General features: G+C 39.1%; 1 protein-coding gene across 2 annotated transcripts; it reads left to right on the top strand.

Annotated features, from left to right (window-relative positions):
* Positions 1 to 27,996, top strand: LOC127938324 (forkhead box protein O3-like). 2 transcript variants are annotated; one of them, XM_052534859.1, is made up of 5 exons: positions 1 to 184; positions 441 to 588; positions 1,432 to 2,140; positions 23,654 to 25,086; positions 25,539 to 27,996. In XM_052534859.1, exons 3-4 carry the CDS (start codon positions 1,601 to 1,603, stop codon positions 25,070 to 25,072), a joined length of 1,959 nt encoding a protein of 652 aa, XP_052390819.1. In that variant the 5' UTR covers positions 1 to 184; positions 441 to 588; positions 1,432 to 1,600; the 3' UTR covers positions 25,073 to 25,086; positions 25,539 to 27,996. The 2 variants fall into 2 exon arrangements, with proteins under 2 accessions (XP_052390819.1, XP_052390818.1); XM_052534858.1 differs by having other exon boundaries at positions 1 to 588.

Below are 27,996 nucleotides of genomic sequence, written 5' to 3'. Positions count from 1 at the left end.
CTGCGTTCCTCTTCTCGCCCTTCTGCAGTCACTCGGTCCTAAATTGAGCTGGCTTGAGTGCTGACAGACGATTAGAGTAGATAGTCGTCCTGTGCCTTTAGATAGTTAGGTGCAGAGAGAGAAGGGGCTTTCTGGATGGGATTTTTTTTTTTTGCAGTGTACAGTTCGTGACAAGGATGCACAGGTGCGCGCTCAAATAAGGCATAGTTATTAAGCGATAGTTGCGTCTCTAACGTTACCTTTAATTGTTAAAGAGTCATCGGAATTCTAAGAGACATTGGGTCAAACTGGCAAACAGCACAAAACGATCAGAACGGTGAATTAGCACGCGTAGTTCTGTCCTCGCTATTGTAGGAGTCTTGATCTGACATAACGGAGTTTTGATTGTAGCCCGCTGAATGTTCCTTGGTTCTGACAATTCAATTCTTTTGTCACTACAGCGACTTGCTGCTTGTGATGGTTGTGTGCAGTGACGTTGTGGCGCTTTGTCCGTGGCTACTGGCGAAGTGCGCTGGAGAGATATAGTTGTATTACATCAGTGCACCAAGTGAGTGGAGTGCGACACAGAGAAGAGAAACGGGTGTTGAGGTATTGCATTTTGCATTCTATTATTATAATGTATACTCATGCATGAGCTCATATTAATGTAGGCTAATGGATTTATTTACATTGGGTACAATAGTTATGCTGTCACGAAATTCTGGCGGACAGTTGCGATTTACGTGCGCAGTGTGAGCAAATACATCGTAAGAAGTAATTAAATTGTCTTTGTATCACCGTTTTGCTAATTCGGCTTTGAAAACGATGGATATATCAGTTAATTTTAAACATTACAGATATTTAAAATGTTTCGCTTGTTGGTCCACATTGTATGCACGCTGTTCCTCTGAATTCAACCAGCTATAATATTATTAATACTGAATGATACTTAATACTGTTATGGAATGGCAATTATATATTTAAGCCCTAAATTCTTCACCTTCACAATAACAGTGATTTTATTTCTCATTCGTGCGGTCATTTCAACTGGAATACAAATAATCTGAGTCAGAGTGTGTCATTATGAAAGTGTAGCGAGCAATATGTGCCATCAATGAAAGCGGGGCACTTTTCGTACAGTACACACGCTAATCTTTGTTTATACCTTCACGTGAGTGTTGCGCGTACCAACGCATACGCGTGCGCGCGCAAACCGCATTTCCAGAAGCCTTTAATTTTCACTGATTTCACACCTCGAAAACGATAGTTTTGATTAAACCTTTAATGTTTTTTTTTAATTGTAGCTTAAAATTGACTTATTTGGATGGCAAAATATTACATTTAAAGTGCATATTCTTTGTCTGGCTTTCTATGATGTAATGTGTATGTGTGTACATATATTATGCACAGTTCATAATTTGCAAATTTTTTTTTTGTCTTTCTGAAACACAGGGAGGGGTATCAATTATCATTAAGATTTGCACTAGTCGCTCAAGAAGCATTTAAACACCATTTAGATATTTAGGTGCATTCATGGAATGCGACTGTGACCGCTTCCCACTGCCTGTTTATCATTGATCAAGACAGTACAGAGGAGCGTCAGAGAAGGCTGGTAGAGGCAATGGCAGAGATGAGCCTGGAGCCACTGTCCTCTCTGGAGGTAGCCATCGATCCAGATTTTGAGCCACAGAAACGGCCGAGATCATGCACTTGGCCTCTGCCAGAGTCCAGCTCGGCAAAGCCTGCTTCCCACGACACAGATATAATCCCAGAGGAAGATGATGATGAGGATGACAATGCTATGGCAATCAGTGCCAACAGTGTGGATGAAAGAGAGGACAATGGCAGCCCAAGCTTGACTGAGGAATTGCATCCCACTAGCGGTCAGGAGAACACAGGCTCCCCACTTTCTTCTCAGCCCACTTCTGCAACCACGGCGAGTCCAGAGACAAGCGGTCAGAGCAGCCAACAGCAAACTCCCCGGAAGTCATCTTCAAGGAGGAACGCATGGGGCAACCTGTCCTATGCAGACCTTATCACAAAAGCCATAGAGAGCACCCCAGACAAGAGACTGACACTGTCCCAGATCTACGACTGGATGGTCAGAAGCGTCCCATACTTTAAAGACAAAGGTGACAGCAACAGTTCCGCTGGTTGGAAGGTAAGCCCTCCCCTACCCAACTGTGTCCTGAAGGCCACCACACATACTACACATTTTTAGATGTCTCTTCTAATGATCAGTTTAATCAGATATGAAGGGATATTCTGTCATCATTTATTCACCCTCATGTCATTCCAAGCCTGTGTGACTTTCTTTCCTCTTTGGAACAAAAAAATAAGATATTTTGCAGAATGTTGGTAACCAAACAGATTTGGGTCCCATGGACTCCCATAGCATTTATTTTTGTCCATATTATGGAAGCCAATGGGACCCCAAACTATTTGGTTGACTACATTCATCAGAATTTTTTTTTCCGTGTTTTACAGAAGAAAGAAAGTCATACAGGTTTGGAATGACATGAGGGGAAGTAATTTTTGGGCAAACTTTCACTTTAAGCAGACATCCAACATGTGTACTGTTGGAGGGCCCCTTCAGGAACAAGGCTGAGGTCCACTGTGCTAGATAATGCGTGTCATAAGGTGGGCAAGTGTCTGTTTTGTTCCGTGCAGCATTTTCATTCTGTATCACAACAAGAAACACATGTTCTGGCATGTTTTGCCACGCTTACTCACGCACAGAGAACTGGAAAGGTTTCGAGGGTTCACGTGCGCATGACTCAGCGGTGCAGCAAACTCAGTGACATCTCCTATAAACAAACTATTTGGATGCCAGCATAAAAATAAACAGCAAATTAGCCATGGTCAGTATGGAAAATTATTGACAAAACTATTTGCTCAAGTTAGTTTAAATGGACTTTGTCTTGTTATAATTCTTAAAAGCCATAAATACTATATCATCAGACCCAAGCCTAAAACATGCCTATGTATCTAAATGCCTTTATGTTCATATCTATGCAGCATGAGTTACATAAAACTTGGCACAAGAAATGTACTCACTCTAGAAGCTGCCCAGACTGTTTATGTAGGTGTTGAATGGCATTAGGAATTGCGTAACAACTCAAAATGGCACAACCTTCTTCTCAAAGGGAATGTCATGGCCATGGGCAAAGCCAGCACAAGACATATGGGCCTTTCACTTACAGAGCCAGGGCGGGTTGGGGGAGGGGGTAAATGGTGGGGTTGTGGGTGTAAGGTCAAGGACTGAGTTTGCGGTATGAGGCCCCACTTGCCTGTCCCATTGGCCATAAATAGCCATGAATTATAATAGTAAAAGGAGAGTTAATGCCAGGTCTGTGGCAACGGCAAACTATGTGGAATCCAGCTCAGCGTGGAACTGTTTGCACACCGACTCATCTAACATTCAGGACAGTGCATGAGCATGATCATGTTTCTCAAACTGCTATGCAAAACATTACCTGTCAGTCAAACATGTTTTATGATCAAATACTATAACTTCAATTCTAGCATGAGTTTACACAAATAAACACACCTCCCCCTGGTCTCTATCAGAACCAGTAGTGCCTGCTGCCATTTCTGATATGTGGATAAATGTCTAAACATGTCCCACTGATCTTTGCTCATGCGTTACCTTGAGCTCTAAATATGACACACATTCCAGCAAACGTCTTACAACTCGGAGCAGATCTGTGTGTACGGAGTGTAGGTGGTGGTTTTAACATAACCTCAGAATATCTCAACATTTCGATAAAAAACTACTTCGCTTAAACCCTGTATTGATGGATAGATGCTTTATAATTGAAAAACGATTCTTGAAGGATGAAAACATAAGTATTGAGACCCACCACAACCCTCTCAATATTTGCATTTTACAGTAAAATGTTTGCAAAACCTGCAAGAAAGGCCACTTGCTAATTAAGAATAGAAAAGGAGTTAAATTAAGAAAAAAAAAGTAGGTCTTAGATGTATTATCCAGAAAACGACCAAGTACAGGTGCAAAAATGATAAGCTGCATCACCATGGCTACTGGGTCACTGGTCCTCTCTGCTGAGGGTTTGGATGAAATGTGATCTCATAAAGACATTCCTTTGTTTCTGTTGAACAAACTGGTGTGACTCTGCAGGAGAGAGAGAGAGAGAGAGAGAGAGAGAGAGAGAGACTGTTATAGCACATTACAGCACCCTTCTCCTACTCTCTGGACTAAATGTTACTGGAAAAGGCTGTGTCTTTATTTAATGATCTGGCTATACGGTCGGACTAAATGTGATTGTGAAGAATTAAATGTTTTTGAAAAGGTTTCTTATGCAGGTGTACAAGTGATGAGATTTTATTGATTTATCGTTTTCTTTCACAATGAACTCCAGCAGATACAGATCATTCCTCTTGTGCCAAATGAGGTACTTTACTCTTAAAATTCAGCCTTTAAATTATTCAGTGCTTCAAGCATTCACTTGGGTAATTTTATAAAGTTTTAAGAGATATCTCTTGAGGGTCTCTCTCACACACACATGCACATTTGCCTGCTCACTGCTTTTAATCTGCTTTTAATCTTGTGTCCCCCACACACACTCGTCTCTATCCTCTTTGCTATGTTATTACCTTGCGTAACCCTGCTGTTTATCTCACATCTGAAATATAATCAGATTATGTAACTTAAAAAGAACAAGCTACTACTATATTGCGTTGCACCATAATTGTTCCTGGAACACTTAATATGCTGAGCTGCCAAACTAGGCCCAATAGAAATCCTTCAGTCACAGTGATGAAAGCGTTCCAGTCACCCTCCAGAGGGTCTGTATTCTGCGAATATCACTCTGCAAAGTTCCATGATGTAGTTGCGCTACTTAAGATTTTCCCTGTAATCTGTTTATTGTCAAGAGGGAGGGGTAAACAAATACAACATAAGTTTTTTATGCACATAATACATGCATATACATGTACATAATATCTGTAGCGACCGATCTTTTCTTCCATATTGTGATGTATATCAGAGAGTAATGGATTATCAAAAATGAAAAAGTGTAGAATGGGAAGTTTAATACATGTGCTTTTATCCATCTGTTGGTGATTGGATTTTGTGGTGTGGATAGAGGCAGGTGAATGCAAGCTTGTCAGAACAGGTTTGAGTGGATCAAATAATTGGAGAAGTGTTGCTAAACAATAAATAGATAAATGAAACAGATTAATTGTTCACAATGAGATCTAATATTAATTGAGAAAAATAGGTGCTGTAGGGCAAATTTCCATTTCATGCTAACTTTAAAGACTTTAAAAGTGCTGAGAAAATGTGTGGGAGGTGTGAGCAGATATTGCAGTGGCTATGACTGTTAATTCATGTACATGTGTGGCATGTCTTAATGTTGATGTTTTGTGCTTTTATACATGCCTGGTCATGTTAAGATGCATGAGAGGTCTTGAAGTGAGGGTCACTGGGGTCACATGTGTTCTGCTATTGTTACAGTAAAGCATCCACCTTATGTTGCAACACGGAAGTAAGCTATTTTCTATCAATTTAATTGAACAAAGGCGTGTAATAAAACTTTTTGTTTTACAAACCAGTGTGTTTCTGTTTTTGCACAGTGTTTTCTAGTGGATGACAGCAGAAATATTACGTACAGTTAGAAGATCTGTCTATGTGACATTGAAATTCAGCTAACACACATTGTATGCATTCCTTTGTGTACGCATAAAAATAGCAAGTGGAAGGTTGTTTGATAAGGTTTATACACTTGTAGTTTATGCTCAACCGTCATCACTTGCTGTGATTCATAGATATGCACTTTCCTGCCCAACAGACATTTTCATATTTGAAAACATTTATAAAGCTAGATCTCTATGTCAGGAGCTTTTGGCCAGACAAAGTCAGCAGTAATGAAAAGAGATGTGGCTTTGTAGAGAGTGATTATTGCAGTGAACAGAAGGAAATGACAGTTTTAGGGAAATACATACTCAGCGACAATCTCAGTCATCAGCCCTTTGAGAGATAACACAGAAACACTGTCAGACAGGATTGGCGGTTATTAGCTTGGTTGTGGTGACGCAGAGGGTCTGATTTGGCGTGGGTATGCGCGTGTCGACAATTGATTAGACAAAAGATTGGATTGATTAACCCAGATTATGGTAGATTGAGTCGATTGTGGAGCAGGTGTCTAAATATGGGTCTGTGATGATGTAAGGCTTTCTATTCTCCTTGACTAAGCAAATTTATTTTCTGTGACATAACACCAGAGGCCACATGGACATTTGGTAGACAAATTTATGTTGGCTTGTGTATCTGACAGAGCCTGACAAGTAGATGCCTGACACTTATTCAAAAGTCTAGGAAACTTTACAGAGCTACAGGTTTGATCAGATGCAAAGTTGAACAATTTCATTTATCTTCACATTTTATCCTGTAGCTGCAAAAATCACAGAGTAGCATCCACTGTGTAATCTCATTTGTCCAAAACTATACTGCATAGTATATTAAACCTCAAATGATTTTTGATTGACTGTGATTGTGTCACGCTTTGCTGCATTTTTACTTAAAAAGTTATTTTGAAAACTGAGTGCAAAAAAAGCTTGATTTTTAAATACACATTTAGAGAAATATCTCCCTTGATTGCTTGTCTGTACTATGACATTCTGAGCAGACTGGAGTAATGGCTCCTGAAAATCCAGCATTACTATACAATCACAGAAATAAATGACATTTTAAAATATCTTAAAATAGAAAACAGCTGTTTTTTAATTGGGGTTGGAGCTAAACTGTGCAGGAATGTTTCTCAATCTGAAGTTCTCTTAAAGTCAGAGTCTTTTCCATGAACTGATGTCATAAGAGTACAGTTTGTGACACTGTGCCAGACCAGCACCTCTTATCAATACAGTGTGTTCTAAATAACAGGCCAATCAGACGTTCTGCAGGTGGTGAGGTCATCGGCACATGGCTGTTATCTGGTTTAAGAGTCCATTGCCTTGCACACTATCAGCAGAGGCTTATCTCTTTTCACTGCACCTTCAGTGTTTACACACCTGTCTTTAACCTGCCCCGGGGTCAGCTCTTGGGATATGGATGTCAGTGGAGGCCAGTGGATCAAGCTGAATGGGGCCGAAGCGCTGACTTAACAATAAACAATAAACGGTTCCAGCTGCAGGACACATCAGCAGTTTGTTATCAGCCAGCTCAGTCAGAGTGAGGAAGCAGTATATCAGGAACATTTTGGGTTAAAGTAATGCGGCACATGCCTTTTGGCACAAATTTGAAGGCAGCTGCTCTAATCTCTAACACTCCCTGCATTTTTTTAGTTAGATTTGCTAAGTTTTGTTCCATTTACCTTTATTTGCCCTCCTCCCCCATCCCTCTCTCTATACTATTTGTGCTGCGGTGTTTATGGGGGCATGAAATCGCTCTACAGCTCCTGGGTATCTCATGTACGTATTAGTCAGAATGCCATCACTGACACGTTGCTCTCACTGTTTGTCTGTATTTGTCTGTCTCTCATTTGTTCTTCTTTTGCATTGCACATGCTCAGAAAAGATCATTCTCTGTCTTTGCATATGCGCCAGTCAATCCCTTTCCATAAAAAAAAAACATTGTAAGATTTAACCTAGTTAGTCTACAGCAGGTCCAACACACTATAAATGTTATTGACTTGAGGGTAAATAAATGATGACAAAATTTTCATATTTGGTTGAACCTTTTCTTTCTAAGCACAGCAGCAACAAAGTGGTTAAATTAGTTGAGAGGGTGATAAATGGTCAAACAAAATGATGTTGTTCTTGGCACAAAAATGCACAGTACTAATAAACTTAATGTAAAGTAATGTATGATTTGATTAAAGAAGATGCTACACTATCTTTCAAAAGTTTGACAGCAAGATTTTTTAAAACAAATGAATGCTTCAATTATAAATAATTCAGTAATTGATCAAACACAGTCAAGGTAAAGACAAATAAATGCTGTTTTCGAGAACTTGCTATTCATAAAAAAATTGCTGAAAAAAAATCTAGCATGTTTTCCACAAAAATATTAAGCAGGACAGCTGTTTTCAACTTTGATGACAATACAATAAGAAGAAAGTTGTCTTGATTACCAAATCAGCATATTGCAACACTGAAAATACATTTTTGGCATATTAAATTCCATTTTAAAATATATTAAACTAGGCAACTATTATTTTAAATTGTAACAATATTTCATGGTTTTGCTATTTTCACTATATTTTTGATCAAATATATGCAGCCTTGGTGAGCTTAAGATACTTCTTTCCAAAAACTGTACAGTAATAGTTTGCTTGAATGGCATTGAGGGTCACAGGGTTTAATGAGCAAACATGCTCCTCATTGATTGCATTTGCAAACAGTCATGCTCTCTGAATCCTGCAAACCAAGCATGCAGGGTTCACAGAGCAGTATATCCATATACCCTTTACGACACCCCCTTTGTTTTTAAGGAGTAGTTAAGAGGCCCTGAGTCTGTTTCTCAATGTTTCTCTCATTCCCGCAGGGAGTGTTGATGCTTTTGACATGCACACAAGCAAATGGACACAGACATACACACACATCCCTTTTCTGGGAACAGTATGTGTTTCCTTGCTCATATGCTTTAAAGATAGTGTTTTTCTTTTATGGGTGGATGAAAGCATGTGCGCATGAGTGACCATATGTAGTAATGTGTGAGTGTGTCTGTGTGTGTATTTATTTACACACAGTTTTTATTATTATCACTGAAAGGTTTACCACTAAACTTTCTGTTTCTGTTTTTTATTTCTCTCTGTGTAGAGGCCCAATAAGGGGTTACATGGGGTACCAGAAAAAGGGGCCCCTCGCCTTCTCTCTCTTCCTTCTCTTTTTTTTTTAAATCTAAGTTTGCCTCCTTCTCTTTCTCTCAGATTACTGTGAAGGGGTGGGTGGGGGTGCGAGGTTGCACTCTCCTGTGTTGTGTATAGACCTTGAGGGAAACATACAGTATCAACATTGTTTGAATACAAACAGCTCATTATACAACACTGTATGAAGAGATCTTAGTCTGCTGAAACACTGGCATTGTAGAGGATATACAGTTGCTCATATACGTGGTTTCTGTTTGCTTCTCACTGAATGTTGTGTGTTTATTTACCACTGATTGTGGTATTGGATGAAGTAAAACTGGTCGCTGTGGTGTTGTAGTGTAAAAAGCAGTGGGTTTTGTATAGGTTTGGTATTTGTAAAGTGAAGTACAATATCTTACAATCTTGGAAAAAACAACACTGAAATGATTTTTAATTCATGTGAAGTCGTACACTACCCACATTGTGCACTTTTTCCAATAAAGCTACATCAGAAGAAAGAGAAAGCAAACAGAGAAGTAGAGACAGACGGATAGATAGAGATTGGTCCAGTGGGAATGGATTGCTGATTATCTAGCAGGGAATGACATCAGCTGTCGATGGGCTTTTAGACCGATTGATTTGCACATATGCGAGTGAGAATATGACGCTGATGTGTGTTAGCGTTTGCAATATGAGTGCCACACATGATAGTGTGTGCATTATTGGTCTGAGTGGTTGATCTAAAGTCGTTGCCTTTCCCCACAGATTTTCTTCCCTCGCAGTGCTGCTTGGGTAAATATGGGTTAGTGTGCCTTTCCTGTCTCTCCTCTCCCGACTTCTTCCCCCCTGTTTGTTTTACTTTTCCTTTTCTTCCACCCAGCTATTTGCTCCCTTCTATTTTTTCCCCTCTTCCTGCAGCTGTGCAGTGGGATCCAATGATTTTCCGGGAGAACACAAAAGGCTTGGAACAACCAGGATTTCTGACATGCAGTGTTATGCTGAGTTGTAGTGTTCGTCTGAATACGCCTTTCAACCTTTGGTTAATACATTATAGTTATTTTGACTTGTTGTTTTTATAGGCATATTGTATACAGTATGCGTAGTAAAGACAATTTCTCAGTGGTGTGATGTGCAGTGTGTGGATTAGTCTCTAAACTTGAGGCTTAATCAGGTGGTTGGTCATATGAGCTGACTTAGTGTGCAAATGTGTGTATGTACACATACAGTGTGTGCGTACAGAGAGCGAGTGGAGATTAAACTAAGGATCATAGTGTAATCTGCTGTGTGGTTACATCAGCTTCCCTATCACACCATGCATCACACCAGATTGCTTAATGCAGAGAGGAATTACACCACGAAAAAGGAAAAAAGGTGGAGACAGTCAGGGGAAGAGTAAAAACAGCTTGGTCAAAACAGCCAAGATAAATATAAGGATGAAGAAAGAGCTTTGATTTTCTAGTCTTTTATGTGTATCCTTTAAGAATACATAACCAAAATTGTATATTTTATAATTGGTTTTATATAATATGTTTTTATTTATATATATATTTATATATTTTTTTCTTACAAATTCTTAAATGATTTAAACATCGACACCATCGTGTCAATTGATTAATATGCGTGAGGGAGAGAGAGCAAGAAGACATTTAGCGTGCGGCCGGGGCTCTCTCTCGCGCGCGCACGCGCGCGCTCTTTCTCTCATGCCGGTGACGGTGGAATATTTGAAAATCAATAATTATTAATTTATTTTTAAAATTACATTTATATCTGAATATATGTCAACCTATAGACTTTCAAACATCTAAGTGTCATGAATTAATATTAATCTGTGTACAAAATGACATTGTATTTTGCCTGAAAACGCTTCCAGCACGCTTACGTGTCACGTGAAAAATAGGCGTCGGTTCTATTTCTAGCATGCACGCGTTTTCCGCTCGGCCCGAGCCGCGTGTCTCACGCAGGCAGTCTACAAGCTATAACCTGTTAACATGGGAGCCGAATTAAAAACAGACACGCCACGCAGCTGAGACACTTGCGCCACGCATCTAGTGTGTCGCCGGCCGCGCGCTCGCGCTCTCTCTCTCGCGCGCGCTCTGGCCCATACAGTTAATGAATAACGAATCAACTATGACAGCCTACATCGCACATCCTGCGATGTGACTATCGTGGATTCTTACATCGCGATATCGATGCTTAAACGACACATCGTGCAGCCCTACTTTATATTAATCAAAGAATCCTGAACAGAATATAATACATGGCTTCCACAAAAATATGTTTTCAACTTTTACAATAATACGTTTTATTAACACATTAGAATGATTTCTGAAGGGTCATGTGACACTTAAGACTAGAGTAATGATTCTGAAATGTCATTACAGGAATAAATTACAAATTTTACAGTAATAATATCTCACAATAGTGTCATTCACTTCAGTTCATAATCTTGCACACAAGATATTTATTCATTTATTTGCTTTTTTAATCTAATCATCTGAATCATCAAGATTATTATTTACATTTATAAAATATACTTAAAAAATAATAAAAAATATATATATTTTCAATAATATAAATGTAAATATTTAAAAAAAAAAAAAAAAATTTCATGTACCTTTTCAAGTAGCCCTTTGGGTGGGAATCATTGCTCTTTTATATGACCTCCTGATGACCCTGTTTTAGTGTTTTGTTGAATGTTTGCGGCTGCATGTAAGTTTATCCAGGAGTTCATGTTTCTTTGTGTGTGTGTTAAGGTAGAGTGTATATTTGATTGGCCAACACTACCCTCTTCATGGTCCACTGAGGTTTCTTCTTAGGCAAATCAGTTAGGTGCCCCGTCATTACCACATATAATTTCCATTCTTGGTGAGCAGATTGATTTTTTTTTTTTTGCTTTGTTATTGGCTGACTTGCACTCCTCCCCATCTGCGATTGGCTGGAGAAGTTCAGTGGGGCACTCAATCAGCACAGTGGAAGTAGATGTAGGCCAGTGTGTGGCTGTGCTGCAGTGTGTGTGCATGTGTGTACTGTGCAGTCGCGTATTCTGGCAGTCCTCCAGCTCTCTTTTTCAGCATTAGAGAAAAGGGCGGAGAGGGAGAGAGTGAAGGAGAGGACAGAGGGAGGAGTAGACCGTGAGTCCTCTTCTATGCAGTATGCGCATTAACCGCACTAAACGCATTAGTGTTTAGTCTCAGATTGGTGACAAACATTTGGAACAAGTCTTCTGAATGTAACGCCAAACTGATTTGCATTCCGTGGCCACAGATACTCTTTTAATCCTGTAAAAAAAATATATTCTTTCAATAAAAGACGTCAACAATTGCTGATTACTATGACACAACCTCTGAACCAACTAAAAATACACAAGGATGCAAGCATCAATGTCTCATTTAGTGGTTCCTGCTCTTATTTTAATTAGATGTACCACTGGCTACCTAAACAGACCTTGGAAAGCTGTGGTGGTTTTGAAGGAAGTGGATTTACAGTGAAAATGAGAGCGATGCCAGGGAATGAGGGGAGAAGCAGGTTTTGAGTGTTGTCCAAAACTACACTTCTGAATTTGTCTTTAACAACTGTGCCCTGAAAGTGCCCCATGCACTTCTAAAGCACTTCCCTCTGGCACGTCCAGGAATTTAGTTTGAGTCTCTAAGGCGTGCTACAAAAAGCACAGAAAGTCTGTTGAGCTGCTAAGCTTACCCACAGTGAATAACTATCCCATCTAAAAAGCTCCCACTGCACACACACACACACACACACATGTACTAGGCAACCTGGCACAGGCGAAAACATCAACTCTCTCGTATCTCCAGACGCTGGATGTCTAGACAGAGAGATGGTGAGAGGGTCTGACAAAGAGACTCATGAGTGTCTCTGTCTGCGCATTTTACAGTGAACCAGCTCGCACACACTTAACATGCGCACATAGCCAAATGCAAAATTACTAAAAGCCTGGTGGGCACAATCCAAACTTCACTGAATTATGAATCACTGTTGTTGGGCAGACTGAATGCACAAGTCCTTACCCAGATTTCATACAGCCCACATATAAAGCTCAGCAGTCTGTCTAGACACACGCTTTTAGCAGAAATATATGATTACTTTTTACACACTACATAAAGTCTACCTTGCCTTACTGAATACAGAATCTAGCTGTCTTTTGTCTGTCTGCCTGTCCTAGACATCCATCCATCCATCTAGTTTTTATTTGTTTTAAACAGCAGTCAGAACCTTCTAACCTTTGTGTCAGAAAATCCGGTGTTTACACGGGAGTTTCGTTGACACCTTGAAACACAAGTAGAGAGTTAAAAAAAAGCATCAGCTGACAGCCACACCTTAAAAGTACACACTCATTATTCAGTTATTTTGGACTCTGTAAGCAGATGGGTGAAGAGTTAAACATCCTGCACACCTCTGTAGGGTTTTCAGCTCGTGATCTGACTGCTACTTCTGTATTTCTGCAAATAAAAATAGAGCATAACCTTACTTCCATTTCTGATGACTATTTAAATCAGCAAATGATTGCCTAAGTCACTGAGTGGGTGAATGCATTTGCTATTTTTAAAGACATATGCATGAGCAGGCTTGTAACAACTGTGCACTGCTTCGATTATGTCATTTTGGTCAGAGGTCAGTTTAAAGCCATTCAGGACATTTAATAAATATAGGTATTTTTATTTTTCAGGGAGGATAGTTGAGTAAAAGTGTGTGTGCGTGTGTGTGTGTGTGGGTGTGGGTGTACATGTACAGTATATGTCAGAAGGAGAGCTGCTATTCAGGTTTTTCAAGTTGTATTAGAGCTCCAGTCCTCAACTGAAGAACAGCACTTTTTGCTCCTCCTACCCCCCTTTCTCTACGTTTTTGGAGGGATTACTGCGTAGACCTCTTTCAAAAGTGGTTTCATGGTGAGATTAAGCCTTTTGGATTGGCACCCTGCTTGTGTATCAGTGTTCTGTAGTGGACCAGTGCTATGTGCTCACTCACGTATGTCTTGATTATATGGGGTTCCAAAGCTTTTTTTTCTAATTCCAGAGAGAGGCCCAGTTCAACTATGAGTGTGCGTGTTTCATGATTCTGGAGGGAGTCCAATTTGCCGGAGAGTGTGTGTGTGAATGCGTTGGAGCCGTGCCAGAAAGTTCAGCACAGTAGATGAGTTGTTACTGGAAGGCTTTTTGTTCTGGGTTCCACTAGAGAAAAGCCCTTTACAAGAGTCAGCCAGTCAAAATGGCAGAAGGGAGAAAGGAGAGGAAAAGGAGAGGAGGAGGGGAAAAATACCAAATGGCCTACTTGTGAGACTGATCTATTATTGAGGACTTAACTAACAGCCTTTAAGATTCTGCTGAGATACCACTGCCATGGAGATATGCGTTCCAGTCCATAATAAGCTATATTTACCTTAAGCAGTCTTCTAAGTGGCTTGACTTGGAATCTCAGGGGTTAATCAAGCCCCTAGACATCATAATTCAGACCTATGTTTTAACACAACACATGCATATCACAGTCAACAGATCATACAATATATATGGGTAAGATAAAAAAAAATACAAAATGTTATTTAGATCAGACTGATAGGTGATATTTAGTATGACATAAATGCCCAGATACTTTTTAAGGCCAATGCACATACTGTATATGAGGTCTGGAATAGTAAATAGTTGGAGAAAAGCTCTTGATGATTGTGGAAGTGAGGTCTAAAAGCAAGACCAGACCTGCGACATAGTAATGAAGTCAAGGGCAAAGGTCTGTAGGATGTTCTCCTGATGTCACTCAACAGCTAAGTGGTTATGACTCCTAGGTCAAATCCTATTCTTATTACCCACACCTGTAAAACTGTGTTTATTTACACATTTACAGTAGACAACCTGTTGCCAAGAAGGTCTAGAACACCTGAGCTATCAATATGCATTCCCATTTAGGGAAAAAGATAATCAAATATATGTATTCTGTCAGAATACTTGACTGCTTTAACATGGGTGCAGAGTAGAAATGGTCTTTGCAGGCAGCTTGTGAAGCTACAGCATCTACCAGACAGGGTTAAGTGGAGCACGGTAACCAGGCAAACCTTGACCCCTTGAATACAGTGCAAAGGATTGTCATATATCTCTGTGAAAAGAAAGTGTGAGAGCGAAAGAGAAAGTGTGGAGGGGGAGGGGGAAAATCAATAGACAGACAGCTCACAGCACATGTCCGTGTGGTGTGTTTCAGTATGTGTCATCATGATGGGGAAGGCTGCAGCATTAGTGAGCATGTGGTTAAGCCTGGTGTGCTTCAGAGAACCAGAACAAAGAGACATGAGGAAAGAAAGGGAGGTGGGCGAATAAGTTACAGAACCAAGCCTCCTAAGCCAGATACACAGAGAAGGGACACAGACACACAGCCACCGACTGAGCACAAGAAAACATGCGCTTGTTTGTTTGTTTTTGTTTATCGAGTTGTTGTTGGGGTTTTTGTCCAAACTCAACTAGTGTGTGATTGGCTTGAGGAAAAAAAAAAAAGCTTTTCTTACAGCCTCTTCTGGTTACAGCGTATACTAGATGAGAAAGCAAATGAGTAAAGGAAAAAAACAGAGGCGGAGAGGTGGATGTTATGCGTATTCTTGCACGTCGCGATATTTCTATGTTTAGAGCTGTAATCTCCTATTTATCCAAACACACGTACGCAGCCAAAGTGACCCCATCCTTAATCATCTAATCAGTCTGGTTTATTTTGAAGGAAGACATTAGCAGGCACCGCTCTTGGCTCTTTTTAATATTATGGAGGTTAAATGTATAATCAGCAATTTTTGGTTTATGTCAAGGTGGTCTAGATAGCAGTCACCAATATAGTGGTGTGGATTCAGCATCATGCAGACATAAATGTTTTAGTTAATGATGCATTGTAAAAATGATTTATTTATAGCAAGCAATGATTCATTTATCCTGAAAGCAAAAGTGCCCAATAAAATAGGGTTTCTGAGATAAAAAGCCAGTCATGTGATATTAACATGGTGGCCCCCCTGTGGCAACCTATAGAATAAAACAGATTTAATTAGGATTAATTAAATGGTTACATGATTTTTTTTACTATATTTTTAAGTACTTTTTCTTTTTTTGTAAATCTTTTTGAAAATAAATTAAAATTTAATTTTCATTTACTCAGCTTTATGTTGTTCCAAACCTGTATGACTTTCTATCTTCAGTGGAGCACAAAAGGAAATATTTTGTGTGTAAATTTGATTTTGGTCCATAGATTTTTCAATAACCAATACCTTTCATTGTACTCTATAGAATAAACGGTTAAATTAATTTTTAGCTGCACTTTCACTTTAATGACAAAAAACAACTTACTATACCAATCAAGATGAACTTTTCAGGCTGCAGAGTGTACACAGAGAACATGAACTTGTCACCTTATCCGAAGCCACATCAACCAATGATATCGTCCTTCTCCATTTCCCTCTACTGTATCTCCATCAAACAAATGCATGCATAACTAGAACAGTGTGCTGTAAAAGTGCAAGCACAGCAAAATACCGAACTGGTATAAGAGCCAGAGGAGTGGATTCCTACATTATTTATATATTTAGTAAACCTCCCATGAGATTATCAGCTGCTGGCTGTGTGCATCTGTGATATAACTTGGAAGTAGGTCACCTGATCACAGAATAAGTGTTTGTTTGTTTTTAAGTCCGAGCATTAGTATCCAGATTTGTGCGTGATACAATGTGCGCGCTCATGCATGTGCAAACAGCAAGTGTATATCTGTTTGTGTGTTACACATCAGCAGAAACAGGAAATCATGCGGCCCAAAAGTCAAGGCAGCAGGAACTAGGGGAGGGGGTGAGAATTGCTGGTACAGCAGAAAACCCTGTGACACACTCTCTGCTGTAATGCCTCTTTCTTTGTCTCTTTTTTAGGTCCGTTGAGACCCTCGTGAATTAGACGTCCATGTGGTGCAGGCATTACTGTAAATGATCGTCATACAGTGATATTCACTAGTGTTGTATGAAGAGGTGTGATAAAGACATGCTGCTTTGTTGTTATCTAGTGTTTGCAGGAACGTGTGTGTGGGGTGCTGGCTTTCCATACTCTGCTGAGCTCAGCAAAGTAAAATGCAAGTTTTTACACAAATATTTCCACACAGGCACAGATGCACACGCAGTAGTTTAGCTACTGGTTAGTAGATAAAGGCTGGGGGTCAATTTTAATAGTACCTCTGATGATGTTTTTTGGGTTAAAAGTTGAGCTCAGGGCAGCCATGTTTCCTCAAAAAGCACCAAAACTGCATCTGAAATCGCTGAAATTCCGGCAACTCTGTAGTGAGTTCTGAGTGAACAATTTCATTTTCTAAACAGTTGATAATAATAATAATAAATCTATTTGTTATATATTATTTGCTTAAAAATTACTTTCTCAAAGCACTTTACAACACAAGCAAGCACAACACTGAAAATGAAAACACAAAATACAAAGCAACAAACTGGAATAACACTTAATAATTAAAATTAATCAAGTAAAGGCAATCCTGAAGTAAAAAGTTTTAAAAGTTATATACATTATTTATATAAATAATGCACTAAGATGTAGTCATTTATTTTTTATAAATATAGAATTATAATTATTTTTGTCATTTAATTTAATTTTCAATTTATTAAATTGCTAAAGTAAACATTATTTTTTTACTCAAGATTAAATCAAGAATAAATAAAATATGACAAATAAAATAATGAAATAAAAACAAAAGATCAAATTTGATTGGATGTGTCACATTTAATTTAAACAGCCAATAATCATATTATGACTGCACAGAATTCTATAATTATGTGCAGGTTGCGATGCTGCGTAACAACACCCCTTTAATAAGGGCTTTGTCATCTTGACTTGTTTAGGACTCATCATGCTCTGTTTTTGCACTGCCCCATGTTTTTTAGTCTCAGTCATGTTTAAATAATGTAAAACAGGCCTGCCCATTGATTAGTGAATTAGTGAGTGATTTTGGACACGGCATTAGTAAGCTTTGATTGCTAATTACCCGGTCTTAAACAACAATCCACTTCAATACCAAATCATGAAATTCATGTAGTCATACAATGAAACTGTAAACCCAAATGAAACACAGGCTTGCTCCTTAAGCAAGCTGCATCTTTGTGATCATAGCTAGAAAAGCCGCAATGTATACACATTCCCAAACACACAAACACCCACAAAAATAAATTAGAATAGGGGCTTTTTTAAATCCAGCCTAGATGTGCATAAGAGCGACAAACATTCGCATAGAGATGGAGCCAAACACTGATGAAGACGTTTTTCAGTAACTCCCGAGAGCCACGGCAATGTGACGACAACAGCCACTATGAACAAATTCATTATGAGTATATTATTAGAATAAAAAGAACACCTGTCCTATTATGGGTCTTTGTTAAATTACTCTACATTTCCCGTATTCATCAGTGAATCATCACATCAGTGTCACGCAATACTGTGCATGTGACAACTTTACAGAGGCAAACCTTTAAAACCAATTATTCACTGAAATCTCACAAGCTCTGTCTGCCATTATAATGGGGTAAATATCGCAGCTGTAGTCTTCCAAAAAACATGTTGCTTGTTCAATACATGCTGCTTGCATTTTGCTAGACAAACAGGTCCCTGGCACGATAAAGTGAGAACCAAATACAGCAATGATTGAGAACAGATTTGTTGGAGCCATAAGAGCTAGTTTTATTGCTTTACTGAGAGAGAAAAAAAAACACCCTCTGTTATAACATTTGGAAAAATAAATCTAGCTTATACTAGCAGACCTGTCTGCTGAAGACTTATGAATAAGTCCCTGCTCTGTCAATTTGGCCAGGTTAACCTAGGACATCAAGGGACATAGTGTTCCAAATTGGAGCTAAAAATATCATGTGTGGCTGATATCTGTTCAGTGTTGTTTATCTGTTGAGTCGGTCGTGGGTCTTTCATATTCCAAGAGAGATGCCAAAGAGGGTGTGGAGCAAGAGTTTGGAGAAGTGAGTTGAGCAGCAGAGCGAAGTTCACAATAGACATGCATTGAAAGGACCGTCACACATGCATGTGTGTATTTTATGCATGTATGAGGAGTTTATTATGATGATGAACTTCAAATCCAAGGCCAGGTACATATTTCTAATGGATTTGATAGTCAACTTAAATTTTTTTCTCACTCTTTTACATTTCTAGACTTTGTGTAGTCTATCACCCGAAGCAGCTGAGCTTAAGATGTGGTCCAGACAATTCTATCAGTCATTCATAACCACATGACAAGAAGGGCGGGTGTGACATTACTTAGACGTCTCAATATGTTAATGGCTGTGACGTGCTAATCATAGTGGTTGTCAAGTTCTTGAATCAGAGTGAGCATGTCTTTTTAGGAATATTTATATGTTTGCAAGCTATAAATACTAAGCCGAAATGTGCAGAAATCGAAGTTAGGAGTGATTGTGTACATTTGCTGGACAGCACAGATGACAGTGCTACAGTGAGGTCAGCTGTACAGCTGGTGTGTGTTTGTGCGTGCCTGTATATGAATGATGTGATTGGCTAAACAGAGTGGGCTGGGAAGGCCACCACCCTCTGGATCTAAAGTCCTAGAATCAACAAGGAGGTCTTTGAACATGGCACATTATGCAATGTGCACACAACACACACATGCTTGGGTAGTCAAACATGCTTAAAATGCTTTGTACTGGTCATGTTTTGGAAACATTTGCTCCAATAATTAGTTCTGTGTAAAACTCTGGAGGGAAAGGAATACATTTTCCCTTAGATTTGCATGCAGTTATGTAATGGTTTGTAGCTGGTTAGTCATGCATGACCTGCACAATCACTTTAATTTGTGTGTTATAAACTGTTATATTTTTGCATTGGACGTATGAACTGCTGAAAGAACAGAAGAAGGACAACGGAAAACACAGAATGTACTTTCAAGAGAACTAGCCCCACTCTACATGCAGTCCACTACAGTTTTCAGTCAATTCATATACAAAGTCTCTTTCACACTCACACTTTGGAATATTATGTACACACACAAAAGGAGAGACGTCCTGTGCTGGCCGGAAAACGCACATTTTGGTTGGATGGAATGGAATGTTCTCTCCTACTCTCCAGCAGTCAAGGCAGCTGGGAATGGGATGAGGCGAGAGTGGGAGGGTGCGGGTCAGTGTGCTTGGACCCTATGTGTGTGTGTGTGTGTATAATATACATAGTATATAATATAAATTAACATTCAATGTTACAAGAGATTTTTCAAGTAAATGCAGTTTACAATTAATCAAATAATCAATCATAAATATGGTTTATTTTCTAAAAAGACATTAACTAAATGGTGTAAAATTAACACTGGTTTCAATTTATTTCAAAATTGCTAAGGTGCCCTCTACACCTTCCCTTACAAACTCTTTTAAAATTGTTTTGTCTTTTTCTAACTGTCCTCTGCTCTGACCCATGCTAAAACCATAAACACTGGACTCTGAATGTTTTCTTTTCCTTTTGGTCACAAACATAAAAGCACACATGGACCAAATACTAAGAAAGCCAGTTCTAAGGTTTACTAAGAAATAAGATATATTTCTGCGGATTTCTGGAAATGTAACTTCTGTGTACACACTCGCACACACACTGCCCTCCACACTGTATGTCATTGAAAGGCAACCACAGTGAAATGTTCAGCTGCCAAACCAGTATTCATACATTGGCCCTAATTTGAGCTACTGCAGTAAGTGTGTGCTTCTGCTGCGGAAATAATGCTGGGTATGTGTGTGATGAGGGGGAAAGAGGGTGGACTTTATGGAAGGACTTTATGTGTCCTCATGAAGATGTGAATTGTGTTTTGTTATGTGGCATGGTGTATGAACTCCAATAAGAGAAAGAGATAAGTTGCTCTTCGCTGGCTTTCAAGCTTTTTAAGGATCTGCTTTCACATGTAAAAATTTTATATAGTATATAGAATAGTATATGTTCAGAATAATTTTTTCAATATTATGTTGTGTAATATTGTGAACATCTGGTGAGTGTTAAGGCAAATGTTTTGCTATCATCTTGATTTAAAGGGTTTCTCCACCCCAAAATGAAAATGTTCTCATTAATCACGAACCCCCATTAGCCACGTTCCAAACCCGTAAAAACTCTGTTCATCTTCTGAACACAATTTAAGATATTTTGGATGAAAACTTGGAGGCTTGAGACTGTCCCACTCACTGCCAAGTAAACAACAGTGTCAAGGTCCATAAAAGGTATGAAAAGTTGTTGTCATAATACTCCATCTGCTCCATCAGACCTGCAGTCTGGGCTATATGAAGCAACGGGAACACTTTTTGTAAGCGAAAAAAACTTTATTCAATAAATCCTTTGTCAACGGTCTCCTCTGTGTCACTCCATATCACTGTGCTGCAAATGCTCTTCTGTGTAATCCACACCACAAGGATGTGCTGTTTCTACGTGTATTTAGCTTTGATTTTAAATAATACAGCGCATCCTTGTGGCGCGGAGGATACTGAAGAGCATATGCAGCACGGTGATATGGAGTGACACAGAGGAGACCGTTGACAAAGGAATTATTGAATAAAGTCGTTATTTTTGACACTGTTATTTACTTGGCAGTCTATGGGACAGTCTCAAGACTCCAGGTTTTCATCTAAAATATATTAAATTGTGTTCTGAAGATGAACAGAGCTTTTACGGGTTTGGAACGACATGGGGGTAAGTGATTAATGAAAAACAATTCATTTTGGGGTGGAGTAACCCTTTAAACTTAATTAGCAAAAATCATGTTAAAGTTATTTTGATTCATTTAAGTGAATCATATAGATTCAAAACTCTGATTTAATAAATCACAATGAAAAAAACATTTCACAGAAGTCTAATATGGTATTTTTAGGTATAAAATGGAGTACATAATATTAAAATATATGATGAATATTGTCAGAGGGTAAAAAAAAATATATCATTTTTATTATCTTATAACATTATATTTTTATAACATTTATTGTATACAATATTAATTTATTTATATTTATTTTATGCCCAGCCCTGGTATCAATATCAAAATAGTGACAGAGCTACAGTTAGATTGTCTCAATATTTAAAATGTCCTCTTAATCAATATAATTTTCTCCAGTCTAACTCGTTTGTAAGGACTGGCAGGTTTATATCCCTGTGGCTTTGGTCTGGTTGATTTGAGTGCAAGTGCCTGCTGGTTACAGGTTTGTATAGTCACTGGCTTCCTGACATCACAAAAATTACCAGTCAGAGCGTAATAACATTCACAGAGAGCACCAGATAACTAAAACACATCTCTCAGAAGAAGAATGTGAGCGAAGCCGTGGTTGCGTGTGTGTGCATTGCGTGTTTGCTGACATTGATGGATTGTTACCACATGTTGCTGATGGACAAAAAGGTCTCTGTGCTCCAGAGAGGCTCTGAATGCAGCTGGGTGCTCAGTTAACAGCCTCCCCAACACACACGTGTGCAGAGAGATCATACACATCATACTGACTAGACATTTAGACAAAATGGCTTAAATTTAAACACAACAGGTGAAAACTGATATTGTCCCATTAGTTTCAGGCTGAAAGGATGAGCTTTACAGATTAAGGAAAGTGTGTGTATGTGTTTTCTGACTGAGAGGATAATTATAGGGTTTACAGGGTGTGTGCACTGCACTTGTGTTTCTTAAAGTTTGTACGTTTGAACTGGGGGCTTCCTGCACAAATATCTCTGAAAAGTGTTAACCACAAAGACACTGATACTCTGACAATCAAAACACACACAGAAACACTCTATAAACACTTATTAAGGTCCTCTCCTGAGAACAGGATTACGCAGTAAGGAAAAGTTTAAAGAAGCAGTTAAAATATGAGAGAGATATGCATGGAAAGAAAGGAGAACATGTACTGTGAGTTTGTTATTGGTGTCAGTGCCACAAGTTTGTTTAGAGCTGTCAAGCAAGCGGAGGAAGAAAATGAATCTGTTTTAATGACTTCATTCACAACACGCTGCTCCATTGTGGTTTTAGTCATACCCTTCCGCCTCTTTTCCCTCACACACACAAACATTATGTCATTAATCTCTAGAGAAACTTGGCACTGTAAACACCGGTATCCATGGTATTGCTGCTCATAGCTGAACACGCATCTTGTGAATCGCAGGACGGTAGTTCAATTGAGAAATGTGCTCATCAATGTGAACTAAGCTCTTTATGTCTGATAGTTATAAATAGACGTTATAAATAGAAAGGCACAGTAGATTTTAGAACATGATGATAATTGAAATATTTTGCATTTATAATTTATATATACCAGTGCATCCTTCTGCATTATTGAAGGAAAAAAGAAATGAAAAGAAATGAAACCTCTCTGTTCTGCCAAGGTAACCAGCTGTAATATGTTTCCTCTGCCAAGTTTCTATAGTTACACAGCACATTGTGCTTTCTCAGCCTCTGGGGATCACATTGTACGTGTAATACACAGTGGCATCTATTTTCCACTTGTTTCCTATTCATTAGTTCTGAAAAGTACCTGTTCTTCAGATATCATAAATTAGGTTGGAGCATCACATTGGTGTCTTGTATGTTACATAAATGGCAAATAGATAGACAGATAGATAGATAGATAGATAGATAGATAGATAGATAGATAGATAGATAGATAGATAGATAGATAGATAGATAGATAGATAGATAGATAGATAGATAGATAGACAGATAGATAGATAGTCACAGGACATCTAGATCTCGCTAAGATACATGTTATGTTCTAAAACTCCTGAAAATTAATCATTACAACATTTACTTTAACCAGTTGATTATTTCCTGAATCATGTGATGGTATGATTAATAACCACATCTTCTCTGCTCTCTGTCTGCCTTCTTTTTAGAACTCCATTCGTCATAACCTGTCCTTGCATAGCCGTTTTATCCGTGTACAGAATGAGGGGACTGGAAAGAGCTCTTGGTGGATGATCAATCCTGAAGGGGGGCGGGGAGGTAAGGCACCAAGGCGACGTGCAGTCTCTATGGACAATGGTAACAAATATACCAAGACTGCACGTGGGCGTGCAGCCAAGAAAAAGGCAGCACTGCAGGCTGCCCAAGAGGGTTCACTGGAGAACGTGTCTACTAGTGGTCTGTCCAAGTGGCCAGGAAGTCCCACTTCACGGAGCAGCGATGAATTGGAATCTTGTTGGACTGACTTCCGATCACGAACTAACTCCAACGCTAGCACCCTGAGTGGACGCCTGTCACCTATCTTGGCCAATCCAGAGCTTGATGAGGTTCCAGATGGCCCACCCCTGTCTCCAATGCTGTACTCCAGCCCCAGCAGACTTTCTCCTCCCTTAGTGTCCTCATCAAACTCCAAAACATGCCCCGTTGAACTTCCAGGGCTAGCTGACTTGACTGGCACAATGAATCTCAATGAGGCTGACAACCTAATGGTCGATCTGTTGGACAACATTGCCACACATGTGCAGGCAGTTCAAGGGTCTTCTGCATTCAGTTTTGGCTCCAAGAGCACCACATCACCCCCAAGCTCCTCTTCATCCCAAACTGTGAGCAACAACACCGGAGGATTCAGTAACACCATATTTGGGCCTTCACCAGTAGTCCTACGTCAGACACCCATGCAGACCATCCAGGAAAACAAGCAAACATCATTCTCTAGTGTTTCTGGTTTCGGGAACTCACTTCAGGAGCTGCTGAATTCTGATTCTCTGGTTATGCACAGTCATAGTGACGTCATGATGACACAGTCAGACCCACTCATATCACAGGCCAGCGCTGCTGTCACCTCACAAAACTCCCGTCTTCGCAATGGTCTCATGCTGCGTAATGATCCCATGATGTCATCCTTCAGCTCTGTCCTCAATGGGCGAAGCAGTCACCTGCAGAACAAGCAACAGGGTTCCAATGTCCAGGGTTCTTTGCGTTCCCTCTCCAACAACAGGGCGCAAAGTCTAGCTAACAATGCTAATAATTTAGTCTCTGCAAAACAGCACCTCCAGCCACAGCCCTCCATGTTGATGACAGAGACTTCACTTTACTCTGGGCTGAATGGAAGTAACGGGGTCGGGATCTGTCACCCCTCAGGAACAGATCGTTTTCCATCAGACTTGGACCTGGACATGTTTAACGGCAGTCTGGATTGCGATGTGGAATCCATAATTCGCTCAGAGCTAATGGACTCTGATGGACTGGATTTTAACTTTGATGCATTGGTGCAAAACGCTGTTAGTTTGAATCCTGTGGGAAACTTCACTGGGACGAAGCAATCCAATCAAAGTTGGGTGCCTGGCTGATGGCAGTCACTTAGGTAGGCCAAAATATACAGTCATACAGTAGCTGTCCTTGTCATGGAGAAACAAAAATTCTATTTGACAAACAAATTTCAGTTTGATTAGGAAACAACAATTTTAATAGGGGCCATTCAAACAGGACAAAGTTTTTGTGTTTAAAAGGGCAGGATGCAGCACTGTGGAATGGAAAAAAGGTCTAGAGACACTGTTTTTTTAACCTCTTTCAACTTGAGCACTGTGTTTTTTGGAACGCTGTGTAATGCGTGAGATGCTGCAAAGACCCAAGACACAAACACATCAGTCAAAGCTGTCTGTGTACCACATGTTTACATAAACCAATGGAAAAGCAGTGCAATGGAATGCAAAATCACATTTTGTTTGAATGGCCCCTTATACTGTACAGGATGTGTTTTGTTTTTCTTATTACATTTCTTATTACAGAGTATTGCTTTTCTTTATCTCTATCTAGGCTCAGAACTGCAGAGAATAACAACTACAAACAAATATCCCGCACAAAAAACATCCAACAGACTTGAAGTATCCTTTGCCAAGTTTGCTGTCTGCGGCAAGCACTGGATGATATGCCTGTTTACAGGTCCATCTGACTACAACATGCTGATGATGTTTACCTTCAGTTCAGCAGGCCGAGACTATAACAAAAAACTGAAACAAACAGCGAACTCGCAGATCATTATGCAACATTATAAAATGTTCAAAATTTTCCCTTTGCCTGTTGAAACATAGTTTCCTCTGTGGGGGTCTCTCTCTCTGTTTTCCCTAACATTTTTGCTAAATGATTGGCTATTTCTGTCATCCTCTAAGCACTAACTGTGTAGTCATTGATTTATATAGAGGTGGAGAGTTAACCTGGAAAATAACAGCTCAGGTGGAGCAATGTAGCTTGACACGGTGCACTTCAACAATTGCTTTCATTTTTAATTCACTGTTACCATACAGTAGTTAGTTCCCAATCTGATATATAGTTGCCTCATAATAATACTGAAGTAATACATTTTTGTGATTGAATGTAACCATATAAGGAGTAATTCTTTGTGTGTACTGTCTGTAACTGTACAAAACAAAAAAACAAAAATGGTGAAGTCCATTTCGCAAGTGGAAGCGTCTTATTTAGCCAGCAAATGTTTGGACGTCTTGCATATAAATGTAGCCAAATGTAATGAATAAGTAAATATTAACTTGCATCGTGGACATTTCCATGCCATACCAGGTGCTAAATGATCAGTGTTGAGCCCTGTCCTATTATTAAGGCCGTCTGTGTTTCCCTGGCCATGAGGACATAGTATAATTGATTTGCATTAGCAATTAGCATCATGGCAGCATTTAATAATGGATGGGCCTTTCCTCTGGAAGTCTTCTTTACTGAGCAAAAACAATAAGCTATCTTTTATACATTTGCCAAATTACTTGAAAATGTAGGAGATGCTGGCAGCCAAAATTACAAAACACACACAGTGAAATTTGGGGACTTTCTGTCCCTGTATGCAAAATGCATCACTGTTGCTCAGGGGAGAGTGGGGTCTACATTACAACATCAGGGCCTCAGCTTGAATTAATTGCAACCTGGCTGTACACAGTTTCATAAATGTGTTACGGACATCTGAACATGAACAACAGTCTTCTAAAGCAAGAAGATGAAGCAACAGGAGTCCATCCTGTGTTATTGTCAGTTTCTTGATGTCTTTATGGGGGGTTTGTCACTTTATGATTCTTTGTTGTTTGTTTGTTTGTGCTCAATTTAGTGATTAACTATTATCACAAATCATGTACAAATCCTAATGTTCTGTGTTTCTGTCCCTTGGAGAGGGTTACCTTTCAGTGCATAAGTCCATGTATGCATGCATGTAAATGTACATATGCATCATGTGCAATGCATATATATGTATACATCCTGCTATACTTATGAAATGTAGTGTGTAAAATAGTGCAACTGTTAATTGGGGAGTTGGGACAGACATGGCTTATAGCAGGGGTGTCAAACAAAACGTTACTGCATGCATTTAACTGTTCCAGAGTTCATGTGTAGTACATGCATTTCACGAATGAATAAAGCTGCTCTAATAACCAACAATGTATTCAAACAAAAGCAGAGCAAAATGATCTATTTGACATATCCATTGATTATATGCTTGCAGATTTGGTAATTCGGGAATATTCATCAAACATCATTGACAAGACAAGACAAGTTTAGATGCAAACTAAACATGCAACACTGTAATTTAAAGTGTTTATCTATCCTACTGCAGCTAAAAAGTAAAATCTAGTACAAAATACTGATATAATAAATGAAATGCACAGTTTTAGCATAATTTTAGCCATATGTTTGATACACCTGCTACACTCCAAGATTGCACACCCTAAAGCTTTTGTCAAACTTAAACTCAGTTTTAACTAATGATATCCAGGATGCAATGAATTGGTAAATTGCCCATCCAAGACATCTAATCCTTGTAAAAAAAAAAAACACACACACACACACACACACACACAAATTTAATAAAAAAATTCAGGGACACTATTTTTACTGTCTCAAAAACCTGCATGTATTCTTACACCTCTTTCATTAGAAAAATAAATAAACACCTTAAAATTCTTGTTTTTCCAGATGACTGACACCAGTTTTCCCATTTACAACCAGTTGAGCATCCTCAAACAATACAGGTTTTATTTCCTAAACCCGTCATGATAATCAGCAAATACCACTATTTCAACATTTTACCACATTGTTAGTAGCCTTCCTCCCTCAACTCCTTCTGCTTATTACTTTTGCTCTATTACCTTTTATCTTATAGTCATATGGCTTCTCTACTAGATGTTTGTGAGTATTTTTCCTGTGTACTCCATTTTGAATTGTAATCTAGTTTCTATAAAAAATGGTGCACATGTAAATAAAGCTTGTTTGAGCTATA

This window comes from Carassius gibelio, chromosome A20 (assembly GCF_023724105.1).
Source record: "Carassius gibelio isolate Cgi1373 ecotype wild population from Czech Republic chromosome A20, carGib1.2-hapl.c, whole genome shotgun sequence".
NCBI classification, from domain to species: domain Eukaryota; kingdom Metazoa; phylum Chordata; class Actinopteri; order Cypriniformes; family Cyprinidae; genus Carassius; species Carassius gibelio.
Note: the sequence above shows the minus strand (reverse complement) of the source record. Positions and strands in the feature narration are given on the sequence as shown.

Coding starts and splice junctions, on each gene's coding strand:
- LOC127938324 (XM_052534859.1), top strand. CDS start 1,601: ATGGCAGAGATGAGCCTGGAGCCACTGTCCTCTCTGGAGGTAGCCATC. Junction 2,141..23,653: donor ACAGTTCCGCTGGTTGGAAG/GTAAGCCCTCCC, acceptor CCTTCTTTTTAG/AACTCCATTCGTCATAACCT.